Source organism: Erpetoichthys calabaricus, chromosome 10, assembly GCF_900747795.2.
Source record: "Erpetoichthys calabaricus chromosome 10, fErpCal1.3, whole genome shotgun sequence".
NCBI classification, from domain to species: domain Eukaryota; kingdom Metazoa; phylum Chordata; class Cladistia; order Polypteriformes; family Polypteridae; genus Erpetoichthys; species Erpetoichthys calabaricus.
Genome location: NC_041403.2, coordinates 129,399,073 through 129,416,163, shown reverse-complemented (window position 1 = coordinate 129,416,163; position 17,091 = coordinate 129,399,073). Strand labels below are relative to the sequence as shown.

General features: G+C 39.9%; 1 protein-coding gene across 1 annotated transcript in view; it reads left to right on the top strand.

Annotated features, from left to right (window-relative positions):
• Positions 1–17,091, top strand: part of dpm1 (dolichyl-phosphate mannosyltransferase subunit 1, catalytic) — a 79,600-nt gene that overhangs the window by 14,488 nt on the left and 48,021 nt on the right. The window contains exons 4-5 of the mRNA XM_028811899.2: positions 1,662–1,738; positions 1,821–1,846. Coding sequence (XP_028667732.1) covers positions 1,662–1,738; positions 1,821–1,846 — 103 coding nt within the window. The remainder of the gene's footprint in view (positions 1–1,661; positions 1,739–1,820; positions 1,847–17,091) is intronic.

Below are 17,091 nucleotides of genomic sequence, written 5' to 3'. Positions count from 1 at the left end.
TTTCATTCTTGAATAAAAGCACAGTTGTTTTGTTATACATTTTCAAAAGTGTTTATTTTATATTCCAGTAACCACTTGAATGAGATGCTTTTAGACTCTTTAGCTAGGTGATCTCTGACAACAAAGCTCCTGGCTAGTAATAATTTTCAACACAGTGCTGAAGGACTGCTGAAAAATGTGCATGCTGTTTCTTCTGGAAGGTAGTCTCCTGTAAATCCCTTGATGTTGTCTTGTGTGTCTTGGAGACTTCCTACAACATCTTTTGGTTAGCCTTTTGGTTGAATTTGGTGGGACATCCTCAGCTTCATAGAGCTCTAACAGTTTGATTTTTTTCCCCTTGTAAATAATCATTCTATCATAGACTAACTACACATTTCCTGGAATTGGCTGTTAACTCATTCCCAAACTCCTAGGCATAAACATTCTTTCTTCCAAGAGCCTCAGAGGGCTCTTTTATCTTTATACCATATTTGCCAAGGCCAAATATATGTATATATATATATATATATATATATATATATATATATACAGTGGGGAAAAAAAGTATTTAGTCAGCCACCAATTGTGCAAGTTCTCCCACTTAAAAAGATGAGAGAGGACTGTAATTTTCATCATAGGTATACCTCAACTATGAGAGACAAAATGAGAAAAAAATCCAGAAAATCACATTGTGTGATTTTTAAAGAATTTATTTGCAAATTATGGTGGAAAAAAAGTATTTGGTCAATAACAAAAGTTCATCTCAATACTTTGTTATATACCCTTTGTTGGCAATGACAGAGGTCAAACATTTTCTGTAAGTCTTCACAAGGTTTTCACACACTGTTGCTGGTATTTTGGCCCATTCCTCCATGCAGATCTCCTCTAGAGCAGTGATGTTTTGGGGCTGTCGCTGGGCAACACGGACTTTCAACTCCCTCCAAAGATTTTCCATTTTCCAGGATGATCCATTGTCCCAACCAGGATGGGTGCCAGTTCCTTGCCAGGATGGGAGGACTGTTTGGAAGGATAGAAGGTAGCTGCTTCCGGGACATGTTTTATACCTGTGCATACAATGGCAACATCCCACTGGTGGTACTCCCATAAAGATACCCGCAGGGCAGGCAAGGAATATTGCAGTCCCATGGAACAGCCCTGTTGGGGATCTTAGGTTCCACCTAGGGGAGCTGCAGAGAATCGTTAGACCCTCTGAGGGGCTTCCACATGACCTGGGTGTGCTTCCAGTGTGCAGTGCTGTGGCACCAGAAGTACTCCCGGATAAAATATAAAAGAAGCTGAGTTTCCTGGATGAGTAGTCAAAGTCAGGAGGGGAGTGGATGAAACTATGTGGGAGGTGTGGAAGGAAACGGGGGAACCTATTGTATTATACTGTTGTGAAAAAGGATTTGCAGGTCTGTGAAGGTATTGTAAAATAAGAATATATTTTGTTTAAACCCAGAATGGTGCTGTGCAGTTGTGTCTCTGAGTTTAGGGGCTCAGTGGCACCTCCAGCTGGTCACACTCTGTAGCACATTGTAACAGCCACAAAACTGGTGTTTTTTTCAAGTATGCTTTTTTTAGTTCATGTCTCACAGATTGTAATAGTGTTTTAACCTGTTATTTCAAAAGCAATCCTTTGTACTAGTAGATGGATACAATTTTATCTGCTTCTCTTCTCTTAGGTACTGCATATATCCATGGCATGCAACATGCGTCTGGAAACTTCATTATAATAATGGATGCTGACCTGTCCCACCATGTAGGTAGATCTCTATCTTGGATTTTATGGCATTAACACTTTATGTAAAATGATTTTTTTAAATTTATTTATTTTTTTTTAGCCAAAGTTTATACCTCAATTCATAAGGTAAGCTACATAACATATATACCTCTTTTCGTTTTATGATTTTATCTGAAGCAATTTTGGCCTGCTTAGTAGTCTTTGAAACTCTTAACAAAATAGCCTTCTTGTCTATCTGAACCACCATGAAAATCTTTTCACATTTTATTATAGGATCTTGTCCACATATATTGACTTTTATTATTTCCTCTAAGATAAAACAATCACTTGAGGCTTTCTATGGCACTATTTCAGAAATTGAGATTTGAAAGTCCTGAACCTCAAAATAATTCTAGTGCAGAATTTCTGGATTGCAGTTGTCTCTCACAATCCTGTATAGGTTGATGTGGAACTATACATGCCCACAACAATCTTTAAAAGCCCTTCTAAGGTGTACTGAACAGGCAATCAGGCATTGACTGTCTGGAAAACAGAGGGCAACAACCTTTCTCTTCAAGCCTTCAAAAGAGATGCAGTACAGTAGGCAGCAGTTGCCAAAGAAAGGGAGATGGTAGGGAGGAATATTGCTTAAAGAAAGAATGCATAAAAAGTTGATCACTGAGTTCCATGTAAAACTTTTATAAGAAAGTAATGTGTTGTGAAAACTCTACCCCTCTGGTAAGTATTGTGCAATATTGGTGAAATCAAAAGAAGTGTAAGACTTGTTCTAGTCGTTAAAGCAGTACTGTGAGAAATGTTAAAGAAAGATTACTTTCTCTGCATTGTCCCCTGTATTGACCTGTAATTACATGCCAAAGGAGGTCAGTGGTTAATTAACTTTACATACAAATCTACAACAGATTACTTGGAACAGCACTAACTCTTAATTTACCCTGTTCAAACTTGCAACACAGGGTAGACTGCTGATCAACTTGAAACATGTTGCCACTCTCTAACTACATGATGTAGCTTGTATTACAACCATGCCTCGAAACTTAAAAATGAGTAAAAGAAAACTAAGCTAATAGTCATCTTGTTCAAGTAGACAGAGACCCAGTGTGGTGAAGAAAAAAAAACATGAATGTCATCTATGTGAATAAAGAATGGGGTAAAAGGGAGCATATTACACTTAAAACTACAACTTGTAATTCTGGCTGTCAGAATTCGTCCACATTATTTGCCCAGGGAAATAAATTGTATCATCCTTATTAATGTTTACATTCCTCCCTCTGCAAATGGGGACTCAGCAACAGAAATGATTAATTCTGTCACTAACACTTTAACACTATAAATCCTAAAGCCTAAGAAAAAAACTCATAATCCCAGCCCACCTTAAAACCCTTCACACCTCTAAATATAAAGTGCAATATAAATAAAATTTATTATTATTATTATTATTACCATCAGCATCTTTTGTTTTGTAAATGCGTCGATCAGGGCAAGCAGCCTGTTGTCCCATACTTTGCCTTGACGGAGCTCAGTTTGCAGGCAAAAAGGTCTCTCAGCTCAAACCAAGGCTCCTTATCTGTGTGTGGGGTGCCTAGAGTTGTATAGGGTAAATAATACAATATATCGTTATTTGGAATACATGCATTGTAGACACGGAAAACACAAAATATCTGGGTAAGTGTAGGATGAAAGAAAATGCGAGAAATGCAAGAAATGCTGAACACATACCTAAACCAGAAACATTTTCCACATTGTACTAATAATGACGAGAATGTGTGAAGACTTTAGTCCAAATATCAAATAAACACGTGTTTTTATTCAAGAAAAAAAAAGCATTCGAATTTACATGTTGCTGTCAATGAGTTAAAAACTCAAGCTCAGATGTCAATCAACAGGGAGTTTATACGTGTTCTTGAATGGTGTAGAGGCAAGAACTGCTGTCTTATAACCCGAAGGTCCTGGGTTTTGAGACAAGGCGCTCCGTGTTTTGAGTAGTGAGCTGGTATTATTATTATTATTTCTACAATATAATAAAAACATACATTTGATTTGAGTCTGTAACACCCGGCGTAAAATTTGGCTACTTGTAAAAGTTACTGCTTGTTTTTTTATTATTCAGTTTTATTCTCTCAGTGACGTTCACATGGTACAACGAACTTGCCTCTCCCTGTTTGAGCTGAGCTCAGTTGAGTTTTAGTACGCGAGCAAGTCGCCATGCTAGTGCTTAGATCTGGCAGTGCTGTGCTGCTACAGACAGAAATCAAAGGCTGCTATTTTTTGGGTGTCTACACCATCAGCAGATTGTAATACCACCTCATGTCACATGCAGAACTTCTCAGTTATTCCTACACTTATGAGGTGTATTGATGAAGGGGATGAAACAGAGTATCAGAGTCAGGTGGAGAAGTTTGTTTCTTGATGCGAACAGAATTGTCTGAATCTTAGCCTCCATGTCCTGTCACAATTCAAGGACTGGATATGAAGGTTGTCCACTCCAAGAAGTACTAAAGGAGTGGGGCGGGCTCCTACACATTAATGACAGGTAGAGCTGGTTTCGGAACACAGAATAACTATATAAAAAGGGGCAGAGCAAGCTCCTTTTCCATAGGAGACTGTGTTCCTTAAATCTGGGAAGGGACATCTTCATGTCTTACATAACTTTGTCATTGCCAGAATTATTTTCTACATTGTGGTGTGCAGGGAGGTAACATGATTTCAAGAGAGGACCACCCAGTCAACATGTTAATTAAAAGGGAAAGCTGAGTTATAGGACACACTTTGGACCTCCTAGAGGTACTAGTGAAGGAGAGAATTAAAAAATAAAAAACGGAGTGCTATTATGAAAAATGTTTTACATTCTTTCACTGATACACTAACATTCAGTACTTTCAGCAAAGAAATTATTCAGCAGAAGTGTGTAAAAACACTACTTGGGCTCCTTTTATACCAATAGCAACATGTCTGCATAAAGCCTCACTGTGATTGTGACAGCCAAGTCAGAACTTTTCTTTCTTTTGAATTTTCTTGTTTTATAATCATTCCAGTATGCATGTATTTTATTTATTAACTAGCTGTCTATTTATGTATTTTAAAGAGCTTCTGTTAAAAAAAAAAAAGTGGACGAAGTGGTGGCACTGAGGGTAGGGATCTGCACCAGCAATCTTAAGGTTGCCTGTTTGAATCCTGCAAACCCCAGAAGTGACTCTACTCCACTGGGCCCTTGAGCAACCTTTATCCTACCTGTCCTGGGTATGGTGTTAATCTGCATACAGCCCTGCAAGCAAGTCCTCCAGCTTACAGGGAAAATTTGGGGGTTGGTGGCAGGTGGTTTGTCATGTGGTGGGCATGGCAGTGTGCTAACAACGCATGCTCCCAACCTCTCTCTTCTGTAAAAAGCAAAATTTTCCCCTGGGGACAAAGTTCTGTCTATCTATCAATCTATAGACAACAGTAAAAGCAATCAACCAAATGAGTTACAGTGCATTACAGAAATAATATCTTCGACTTATCTATACTAATAAAAGGCAAAGCCCTCACTGACTGACTCACTGACTGACTGACTCACTCATCACTAATTGTCCAACTTCCCGTGTAGGTAGAAGGCTGAAATTTGGCAGGCTCATTCCTTACAGCTTTCTTACAAAAGTTAGACAGGTTTCATTTCGAAATTCAATGCATAATGGTCATAACTGGAACCTCTTTTTTGACAATATACTGTAATGGACGGCAGCTCGATGGCCATGGGAGGCGAAGTTGAGTGTCACGTCATCATGCCTCCCACGTAATCATGTGAAAAGACTGTGAGCGCAGTAGGGAGAAATGAAGGAAGAGCCGCAAACAGCGAAGAACAAAAAATTCATTAAACAATTGAGAAGGGAGCGAAACAATAAGAAGCGAGCGAGTGAAGCATACAAGCATCTTCATAAGGGAAACAAAGCACTGTGTAAAACGTAAGTTTAAATTAAGTTTATAGAAACACTCCCGCTGCGGATTGCAATAACATATTCGCGAGATAAAAGTTTAATGAGAAGACACGAAGTATAAACGAACCACACGCCGTAGCGCAACGTTAGGGGCTTCACCTCTGGCGCTGACGTTCGAGATTCGATTCCTGAGAGGGGATGCAATGAGTGTGTACACATGAAGAGCACAGAATTAGGGCGAAACACGTGTCACGTACTCTTTGCATAATTTGAAAGTAAACAATTTCAACCATTCTATGATCTGCTTCTCGCAACTGAAAGACGGCACATGGCGGATGTTAGCCGACTTGCTGACCGCAACGTTAGGGGCTTCAACTCTGGCGCTGACGATAGAGATTCGATTCCCGAGACGGGATGCAGTGAGTGTGTACGCCTGATGAGCCCAGAATTAGGGAGAAACACGTGTCGCATACTCTTTGCATAATTTGAAAGTAAACTATTAAAACCATTCTATGATCTGCTTCTGGGAACAGAAAGAAGGCACGTGGCGGACGTAAGGCGACTTGCTGACCAACCACAAGCGTAACCTGGCAGGTAACCACCCATACAATCAGATTGTGATTCAGAAAACGAATGCCATGAATGTAATTACCACGATCTACATACTGTCAAATAAACGAAACACACACCGTAGCGCGACAGCTGTGAAAAGGGAGGTTCACAAAAAAACAGATCCTTAACAAATTGTTATTGGTATATTTTCGATCCGTTTAAAAAGGTTTTCTTTTCTTCTTAATAAAATATTAAAAGCAGTACTTCGCCGCAACAAAGCGCGAGAATTTGGCTATATATAAATCTGCTTCTCGCAATTAAAAGAGAGCATGTGGCGGATGTTAGATGACTTGATGACCAAGCATAAGCGTTACCTGCCAGGTAACCACCCATACAATCAGATTGTGATTCAGACTAGGAATGCAATGAATGTAATTACCCCGATCTACATACAAGGCGAAAGTCTTGCAACATTCAAAGATGATGGTTTGGGATAAGTACACCATGGAACATAAAAGAGCTTATGAAGCCTTGAACCGAAAAAAGCAAGATCTCAGAGATCGTAAAAAAAAAAATAGGAGGTAATGTCGTTTTACTCGCTGTAGATTTTAGTCAAACATTACCAGTTATTCCACGAGGGAGACCAGCAGATGAACTCAACGCGTGTTTAAAATCCATGCTTCTCCCACGCTCGGTTATATGTCGCGTGTTCTCGGGTAGGTACACCAAAAAATGTATACATTTAAGCATGTAATGGGCAAACAAAAAATGAGGTATACCCGAAGGCACTGCAGTAGTACTCAATGTAACTTTACTTCTTAAATGTTAATGTTTTACTGTTTAATAATTTATACGCTTCTTATATGTTGTTGAAATTCTTTTATCAAAATACCAGTGACAGCGCAATGCACGATAACATGGAGTGAATACACCATACGCATCCGCCCACGGCCACCCTGGTGTGCGCAGATAGGAGTTGATTCTACAATAAAATAAAATAAAGATAAAAAGAGTAATACAATCATCACCCATAAAGCGGATAGTAGACATGACGTACTATATGTGTACCAGATTTCAAGTCAATAGGTGAAACGGTTTGCGAGCTACAGGTGATTTAAAATCCTGGACACACAAACGAATAGCCACGGTAGCAAATTATAGAAGAAGATTTTACTGTTTAATAATTTATATTTATATGAAATGTGCTTCTTATATATTCATATTCTCATATGATAATGATATTAATGTTGTTTATATTGATTTCTATGTTATTGTAAGTGCATGTATGTGTGTATATGTATGTATGTATATATATAATATATGTGTATATATATATAATATGTATACAGTAATCCCTCGCTATATCGCGCTTCGCCTTTCACGGCTTCACTCCATCGCGGATTTTATATGTAAGCATATTTAAATATATATCGCGGATTTTTTGCTGGTTCGTGGATTTCTGCAGACAATGGGTCTTTTAATTTCTGGTACATGCTTCCTCAGTTGGTTTGCCCAGTTGATTTCATACAAGGGACACTATTGGCAGATGGCTGAGAAGCTACCCAGCTTACTTTTCTCTGTCTCTCTTGCGCTGACTTTCTCTGATCCTGACGTAGGGGGATTGAGCAGGGGGGCTGTTCGCACACCTAGACGATACGGACGCTCGTCTAAAAATGCTGAAAGATTATCTTCACGTTGCTATCTTTTGTGCAGTTGCTTCCTGAAACGACATGCTGCACAGTGTTTCGCATACTTAAAAGCTCGAATGGCACGTATTGATTTTTGATTGAAAAACAAACTCTGTCTCTCTCTCTCTTTGTCTGCTCCTGACGGAGGGGGTGTGAGCTGCTGCCTTCAACAGCTTTGTGCCGTGGTGCTTCGCATACTTAAAAGCCAAACAGCTCTATTGATTTGTTTGCTCTCCTCTCTGTTTCTGACAGCCTGTGCTCCTGACACGCACTCCTTTGAAGAGGAAGATAAGTTTGCATTCTTTTAATTGTGAGACGGAACTGTCATCTCTGTCTTGTCATGGAGCACAGTTTAAACTTTTGAAAAAGAGACAAATGTTTGTTTGCAGTGTTTGAATAATGTTCCTGTCTCTCTACAACCTCCTGTGTTTCTGCGCAAATCTGTGACCCAAGCATGACAATATACAAATAACCATATAAACATATGGTTTCTACTTTGCGGATTTTCTTATTTCGCGGGTGGCTCTGGAACGCAACCCCCGCGATGGAGGAGGGATTACTGTATATATATATATATATATATATATATATACATATATATATATATATATATATGTGTATATATATATATGTATATATATAATATGTAATATATGTATATGTGTGTGTGTGTATATATATATATATATATATACATATATATATATATATATATATATATATATATATATATAATATGTGTATATGTATATATATATATATATATATATATATATATATATATATATATATATATATATATAATATATGTGTGTATATATATATATATATAAAATATGTGTATATGTATGTATATATATAATATATGTGTATATGTATATGTATATATATATATATATGACAGCAACAATCATAACAATGACAACACAATTACATTGACAATCATGTTACGTTATTTTTAAAATGTTTCCTTTACTTTTTCATAACCTCTTTAACACACTACTTCTCCGCTGCGAAGCACGGGTATTTTGCTAGTCTATACTAATAAAAGGCAAAGCCCTCGCTGACTCACTCATCACTAATTCTCCAACTTCCCGTGTAGGTAGAAGGCTGAAATTTGGCAGGCTCATTCCTTACAGCTTACTTACAAAAGTTAAGCAGGTTTCATTTCGAAATTCTACGCGTACTGGTCATAACGGTCGACAAAGTCCACCATTTTAAACTTTCTTATTTATGGCCCCATCTTCACGAAATTTGGTAGGCGGCTTCCCTGCGCTAACCGAAACCGATGTACGTACTTATTTCGGTGGTATGACACCACTGTCGGCCGAAATTCTACGTGTAATGGTCATAATGGTCAACAACATCCGCCATATTAAACTTTCTTATTTATGGCCCCATCTTCACAAAATTTGGTAGGCGGCTTCCATGCGCTAACTGAAACCGACGTACGTACTTATTTCGGTGGTATGACGCCACTGTCGGCCGCCATATTGAACTTTCCAACGGTCTTTGTTACTTATGGGCCCATCTTCAAGAAATTTGGTACGCGGGTTCCCAACGCTAACTGAATCCTACTTACGTACATATATACGTCCATAGCCTGTAGCTCGGTCGCCAAGTGAGGCGGCGTTGGGTCCCCCATCCCCACGCCTCCCACGTAGTTGGCTGCCTGCCTATATAAGGCCGTCCGTCGCTCCGGTCTCTTCATTCCCTTCCTTGCTTCGACAGGGTTTTCACGTCTCCCTGCTGATAACTGCAGCCTTTTTATTTAATCCACGGCTTCTCTGCTGTTTTATTGTTCGTTTATTACGATTATAGTTATTGTGTAGGTATTTTAGACTTAGTTTACATTGTTCAGGTACCCATTTCCTTTATGGTTCCGACCGTACCCCCATTAACATGTCTATCAAGGTGATCACCATCAATCAAAGAACTGTCACTTACCGAGTGGTTTCCATGCCCGGAGATGGCGCCTGCCTTTTCTATTCTCTGTGTTACATATTGCACGGCCATATCAGGTTCACTCTTGATATCCGGAAGAACATTGTATCTTATGTATTTAATGACTGGGACAGGTTCAAGGTGTGGACTGATGACGGTACAGAAGATAATTATACTACACAGGAGCACTATAAGATTGAAATGCTTAAGCCCTTCACCTATGATTCTGCATGTGAGTTGATGGCTGCCGCTGAATTGTTCGGTTGTTGCTTTCAAGTGTACCGAAATGGCCAAATATTTTACACCTTTGCACAACCGCCAATGCTTCTTACAAAGCCTTCTTCAAAATGTTTACCCCAATCTACGAAATCTCCACGAAAATGACGTGTCATGGTTGAGGGAAAGAGCTATCCTGACACCAATGACATTACTACTACTATAAACCTCATTTTACTTCAAAAACTACTTTCACAACCGAAAACATATCAGTCTGTGGATTCAGTTGTAGAAGTGGAAGACGCGGTGCACTATCCGGTAGAGTTTCTCCACACTCTGAATCCTCCAGGCACTCCTGAGCATAATCTAATTTTGAAGGTTGCGGCACCAATAATGTTACTGAGAAACTTACAGCCACCGAAACTTTGTAACGGCACGAGACTTCAGGTCACATGTCTGCAAAAGAACCTAATTGAGGCAACTATTTTTACTGGCAGTGGCTCAGGGGAGAGAGCTTTTATTCCTCGCATCCCCATTATACCCTCTGATCTCCCATTTCAATTCAAACGCCTCCAATTTCCAGTAAGGCTGTGCTTCAAAATGACAATAAGTCTCAGGGACAGACCCTACAAAAGGTTGGCATTGATTTGAGGCAAGATTGCTTTTCACATGGCCAAGTGTAGGTTGCATGCTTAAGAGTAAGCTCAGCGCACAGCTTGGTCATATTACAACCGGAGGGCCGAACTGACAACGTGGTGTACAAACAGACCCTTAACAAATAATTATTGGTATATTTTCCCTCAGTTTAAAAAGGTTTACTTTTCTTATTAATAAAAATTTTCAGGCAGTACTTATTTTGCTATCTATACATATAAAAGGCAAAGCCCTCACTGACTCATCACTAATTCTGCCACTTTATATATAGCTGGGAAGCTGAACTTTCACGTGCTCATTCCTTGCAGTGATGTTTCATGTCCTATTGCAACACCCAAGGGGGTGAAATGAGTGTACCCCCTAAACTGTATACATAGATAGAGGAACCCCTCCTCACTATTTCTGCGACTTCCAATATACAGTAATCCCTCCTCTATCGCGGGGGTTATGTTCCAGATCCCCGCTGCGAAAGGTGAAAATCCACGAAGTAGAAACCATATGTTTATATGGTTATTTTTATATTGTCATGCTTGGGTCACAGATTTGCACAGAAACACAGGAGGTTGTAGAGAGACAGGAACTTTATTCAAACACTGCAAACAAACATTTGACACTTTTTCAAAAGTTTAAACTGTGCAATTAAAAGAATGCAAACATATCTTCCTCTTCAAAGGAGTGCGCGTCAGGAGCAGAGAATGTCAGAGAGAGAGAGAAAAAAGCAAACAAAAATCAATAGGGCTGTTTGGCTTTTAAGTATGTGAAGCACTGCCGGACAAAGCAGCTGCAAGGATGTACAATGTAAAGGTAGTCTTTCAGCATTTTTTAGAGGAGCGTCCGTATCCTCTAGGCCAGTGTGCGAACAGCCCCTCTGCTCACACCCCCTCCGTCAGGAGCAGAGAATGTCAGAGAGAGAGACAGAGAAAAACAAACAATCAAAAATCAATACGTGCCCTTCGAGCTTTTAAGTATGCGAAGCACAGTGCGGGAAGCATGTCGCTTGACAAAGCAGCTGCACAGAAGGGAGCAACGTGAAGTTAATCTTTCAGCATTTTTAGATGAGCGTCCGTATCGTCTAGGGGTGCGAACAGCCCCCCTGCTCACACCCCCTCCGTCAGGAGCAGAGAATGTCTGAGCGAGAGAGAGAGAAAAGCAAGCAATCAAAAATCAATACGTGCTGTTTGATCTTTTAAGTATGCGAAGCACAGTGCGGGAAGCATATCGCTTGACAAAGCAGCCATATGTAAGCCCAGCAAGCAAGAGAGCAATGTGAAGGTAATCTTTCAGCGTTTTTTGAGGAGTGGCCGTATCCTCTAGGGGTGCGAACAGCCGCCGTGCTCACAATATATTTGAGGAGTTTTATTTAATACGTAATACGTGCTCTGGTTGGGTAGCTTCTCAGCCATCTGCCAATAGCGTCCCTTGTATGAAATCAACTGGGCAAACCAACTGAGGAAGCATGTACCAGAAATTAAAAGACCCATTGTCCGCAGAAATCCGCGAACCAGCAAAAAATCCATGATATATATTTAAATATGCTTACATATAAAATCCGCGATAGAGTGAAGCCGCGAAAGTCGAAGCGCGATATAGCGAGGGATTACTGTACGTAGGAAGCCAAAATTTCCCATGTTCATCCTTTACACTGTACTTATAAATGTTAAGTACAGTGGAACCTCGGTTCACGAACGTCTTGGAACACATACAAATCGGTTTACAACCAAAAAGTTCGCGAAACTTTTGTATCTGTTCATGACCACACACTCTGTATACGAACAAGCCAGTTTCCCTTTCGGTTTGTACGTGTTCAGTCTCTACCTGTGCATTTCCTGTGCAGCGAGCAAGAGAGAGAGCGAGAGAGCGCGACACACACATGAAAGAGAGAGACACACACACAGGTGTGTGAGAGAGAGACACACACACACACATGAGAGAGAGAGAGACACACACACACACACACAGGCAGTGCGAGGGAGAGACACACACACACACAGGCAGCGCGAGATAGAGAGACACACACACACACACAGGGAGCGTGAGAGAAAGACACACACACACACAGGCAGCTCGAGAGAGAGAGCTGGACGCATAAGGTAGAGAAGGCAGTTAAAGAATGCACTGGGCTTGATTTTGTTGTCACTTCTGTTTACAGTGATTGGTTCATAGCATGCATTGTTGCAGTGTTACTTTTCGTGGTGGTTTATTAAATTACGGATTTTTTCAAATGTTCATTTTTTTCCCTGTGCTTAAAACTCATTAAAAAAAAGTGTTTTTAGCCAGCAGTTGGTAGCGCTATAGCTCAAACTATTGCAGTGTTAGTTTTCTCTGTTGTTAAAGGCTTTCTCAGTGTTATTCAATGTTTTTACATTTAGTTTACTATTACGCTGTGCATTCTATGGTTTCATTAACTATATTTATGCTTAAAAACTTAAAAAAAATACATATTTACATACAGTTCGTATGGTCTGGAACGGATTAATTGTATTTACATACAATCTTATGGGGGAAATTACTTTGGTTCACGAACAAATCGGGTTACGACCAGAGTTTTGGAATGAATTATTTTTGTGAGCCGAGGTTCCACTGTATGTTTCATTTCGTGCCATGCCCCATAACGAACATTCAAAAGTAATGTCTTCTTTTTGGCGGTTCTCACCATTATGCCGTAAGGAACTTTCTGAACTGACCTCTCCTTTTGGCAGTTTCATTCCTTTAGGGGAAACCCCTCCTCACTATTTCTGTGACTTCCAATATACAGTATATAGGCAAAGCCCTCACTCACTCACTCACTCACTGACTCACTCATCACTAATTCTCCAACTTCCCGTGTAGGTGGAAGGCTGACATTTGTCAGGCCCATTCCTTACAGCTTACTTACAAAAGTTAGGCAGGTTTCATTTTGAAATTCTACACGTAATGGTCATAACTGGAACCTCTTTTTTGTCCATATACTGTAATAGACTGCAGCTCGATGGCCGTGGGAGGCGGAGTTGCATATCACGTCATCACGCCTCCCACATAATCACGTGAACTGACTGTGAACGCAGTACATAGAAAACAAGGAAGAACCCCAAAGAGCGCTGAAGAAAACATTCATTACACAATTGAGAAGGCAGCGAAACAATAAGAAGCGAGCGAGTGACACATAAATTAAGTTCATAGATCTACAAAAGGTTGCCATTGATTTGAGGCAAGATTGCTTTTCTCCTGTACAACTATACGTTGCATTCTCAACAGTAAGCTTGCACGACTTGGTCATATTACAACCGGAGTGCTGAACTGACAAGATTGTATACAAAGAGAACTATAACAATCGTAATAAGCAAACAATAAAACAGCGGAGAACCCGTGGATTAAATAAAAAGGCTGCTTCCTTGGCGAAGTAAGGAAAAACGATGGCCTTATATGGCTTTCGTTTATAAAACAGCGGAGAAGCTGTGTAAAGGCTGCTTCACAAAAAAACAGCAGAGTGCCTTATATGAGCAGGCAGTCAGCTAAAGAAGGGAATCAATAAATAACTATAATCGTAATAAATGAACAAAAAATAGTGGAGAATCCGCAGATTACATAAAGGAAATGGGTACCTGAACAGAAAAGTGAGTCTCAAATAGCTACACAATAACTATAACAATCGTAATAAACGAACAATAAAACACTACAGAACCGCGAAGCAAGGAGAAAGGACGGCCTTATATGCCGTTCGTTTATAAAACAGCAGAGAAGCTGTGTAAAGGCAGCATCACAAAAAAACAGATCCTTAACAAATTGTTATTGGTATATTTTCCCTCAGTTTAAAAAGGTTTTCTTTTCTTCTTAATAAAAATTTAAAAGCAGTACTTTGCCGCTGCGAAGCGCGGGGATTTATATATATATAATATATCTATACTAATAAAAGGCAAAGCCCTCACTGACTGACTGACTCATCACTAATTCTCCAACTTCTCCTGTAGGTGGAAGGCTGAAATTTGGCAGGCTCATTCCTTACAGCTTACTTACAAAAGTTAGGCAGGTTTCATTTCGAAATTCAAAGTGTAACGGTCATAACTGGAACCTATTTTTTGTCCATATACTGTAATGGACGGGGGCGGAGTCGCGTATCGCGTCATCACGCCTCCTACGTAATCACGTGAAACGCCTATCGCGGAAGTTAGTTCTAGACCCATCAGTGATAGGTCAAAATCCGCGATATAGAAAGACCATATAAATAAACATTTTTATAGTTTAAGCCTTAAAATACCCACCCCACACGCTTTAAACACATGTAAACTTATAAAACACACTTTGTTAACACATATGATATGTGGATGTCGGACTAAGGATATAAGTAACATCTCTCTATTATAAAACATTTTAAGTTCATGCAAGACAAGGCAGTGAGACAGGAAAACAGCTGCTGTACAGGCTTATTGACACGCAGAGCGACAAGCAGCACAAAGTCCACTTCTCCTTAGCGTGCATTCAGGAAGCCCACTCCCCACCCCACCCCCCCTTCACAACGCGAAGTGACAAGAGCGTACCGCGCCTCGGAGAGGGGGGTTTCAGCGAACGTGCATTCAGCCCTCACACACACACACTCCTCCTCCTCCTTCAGAACGCGCAAAGCGACAAGCAGGCATTTTGGCAGAAGCAGCACAAAGTCCACCTCTGCTTAATGTGCGTTCACCTGCCCCCCTCTTCACAACGCGAGTGGCAGACACATCAACGTCTGATCGCTGCGTGTAGTGTTGCTCTGCGGTGTTAAGAGTGTAGAAAGTGTTTAAGAGCATAGGAAGTGTTTATAAGAGTGTGGGAAGGGTTTATAAAGCCTTAAAATATATATAAATAATAAAATAAATATAGGTCGGTACTTCACGGATTTTCACTTATCGCGGGGGGCTCTGGAATGTCACCCCCGCGATAGGTGAGGGATGACTGTATTTCTGTTTTACTTAAACCTTTTAAGTTCGTATGCATAGCCCCATTTGGCTGTTTTAGTTTTTTTTTCTTTCTTCAGTAATATTTAATCTCCTTAAAGAAAAACAACATATGCATTTTACTTTTTTTGTATCTCTTTAGTAATATTTTAGTGTAAAAGGATAACCAGTATTTAAACCTTTTATGTTACTTTATAAAGTTATTTTACACAATGTTGAAAAGTTAATAAGAAAGCTACATATTTCGGCAGCTGCTGCTTTAATTTTCAATGAAATGAAAAAAGCTCTCCAAGAGAAAACCTGAATGAAGAAGAAACAGTTTGCACTACATATTTCGGCAGCTGCTGCTTTAATTTTCAATGAAATGAAAAAAGCTCTCCAAGAGAAAACCTGAATGAAGAAGAAACAGTTTGCACTATCTAAAAAGGAGAAACCCTCATTTATAAAGGTTTGCTGCAGATGACTTAACTGAAAATAAATGAATAGTTCCTATGTGTATAATACATATTTATCTATTTGACTTATGCCTTTATTCCAGAAACTTGCAACATCTGAGGTACAATTTGTTACATTACTTTTGTTTTTTGCAGCACACGCAGGTGAAGTGACTTCCTCAGGGTCACACAGTGGTGTCAGTACCAGGATTTGAACTGACAAGCTCCGGGTTTGCTGAAATATTACTGAAGAAAGAAAAAAAACGAAAACGGGCAAATGGGGCTATGCATACAAATATCCATCCATCCATTATCCAACCCGCTATATCCTAAATACAGGAGCCAATCCCTTGCAACACAGGGCACAAGGCAGGAAACAAACCCCGGGCAAGGTGCCAGCCCACCGCAGAGCGCACACACCCACACACCAGGGACAATTTAGAATCACCAATGCACCTAACCTGCATGTCTTTGGACTGTGGGAGGAAACCGGAGTACCCGGAGGAAACCCAGACAGACACGGGGAGAACATTCAAACTCCACGCAGGGAAGCGAACCCGGGTCTCCTATCTGTCACCTTTCACTGCGCCACCATACCGCCCGCATACAAACTTAAAAGGTTTAAATAAAACAGAAATATATACCTTTATTTTTACTTCCTTAACTTGTGGAGGGTGTATCCTGTAGCAAAGCCCTAAGTTTTTTCATGAAAGTCCCTTTCAGTCAATAAGCCTTAAAAACAGGTGTAAACCTAAACTTGCAGCACTGCTATTCAATTACACTTGCCTAACGCCTCTCCTAAGGGGAGATACTGTGGGATCTGGGCATCAGTCAAAGCACCAATCACAGGCCCGATTAGAAAGCGGGAAGCTGTGATTTGTCGTCTCCCTCCCATGTAACAATCACAGCCCGTGTTACAACGCACTATGTATGTATGTATATATGTAGATATGTGTATATGTAGATATGTGTATATATGTATATATATGTTTACATAACCTCTTTAAAACACTACTTCTCCGCTGCGAAGCGTGGGTATTTTGCTAGTGTATGTATATATGT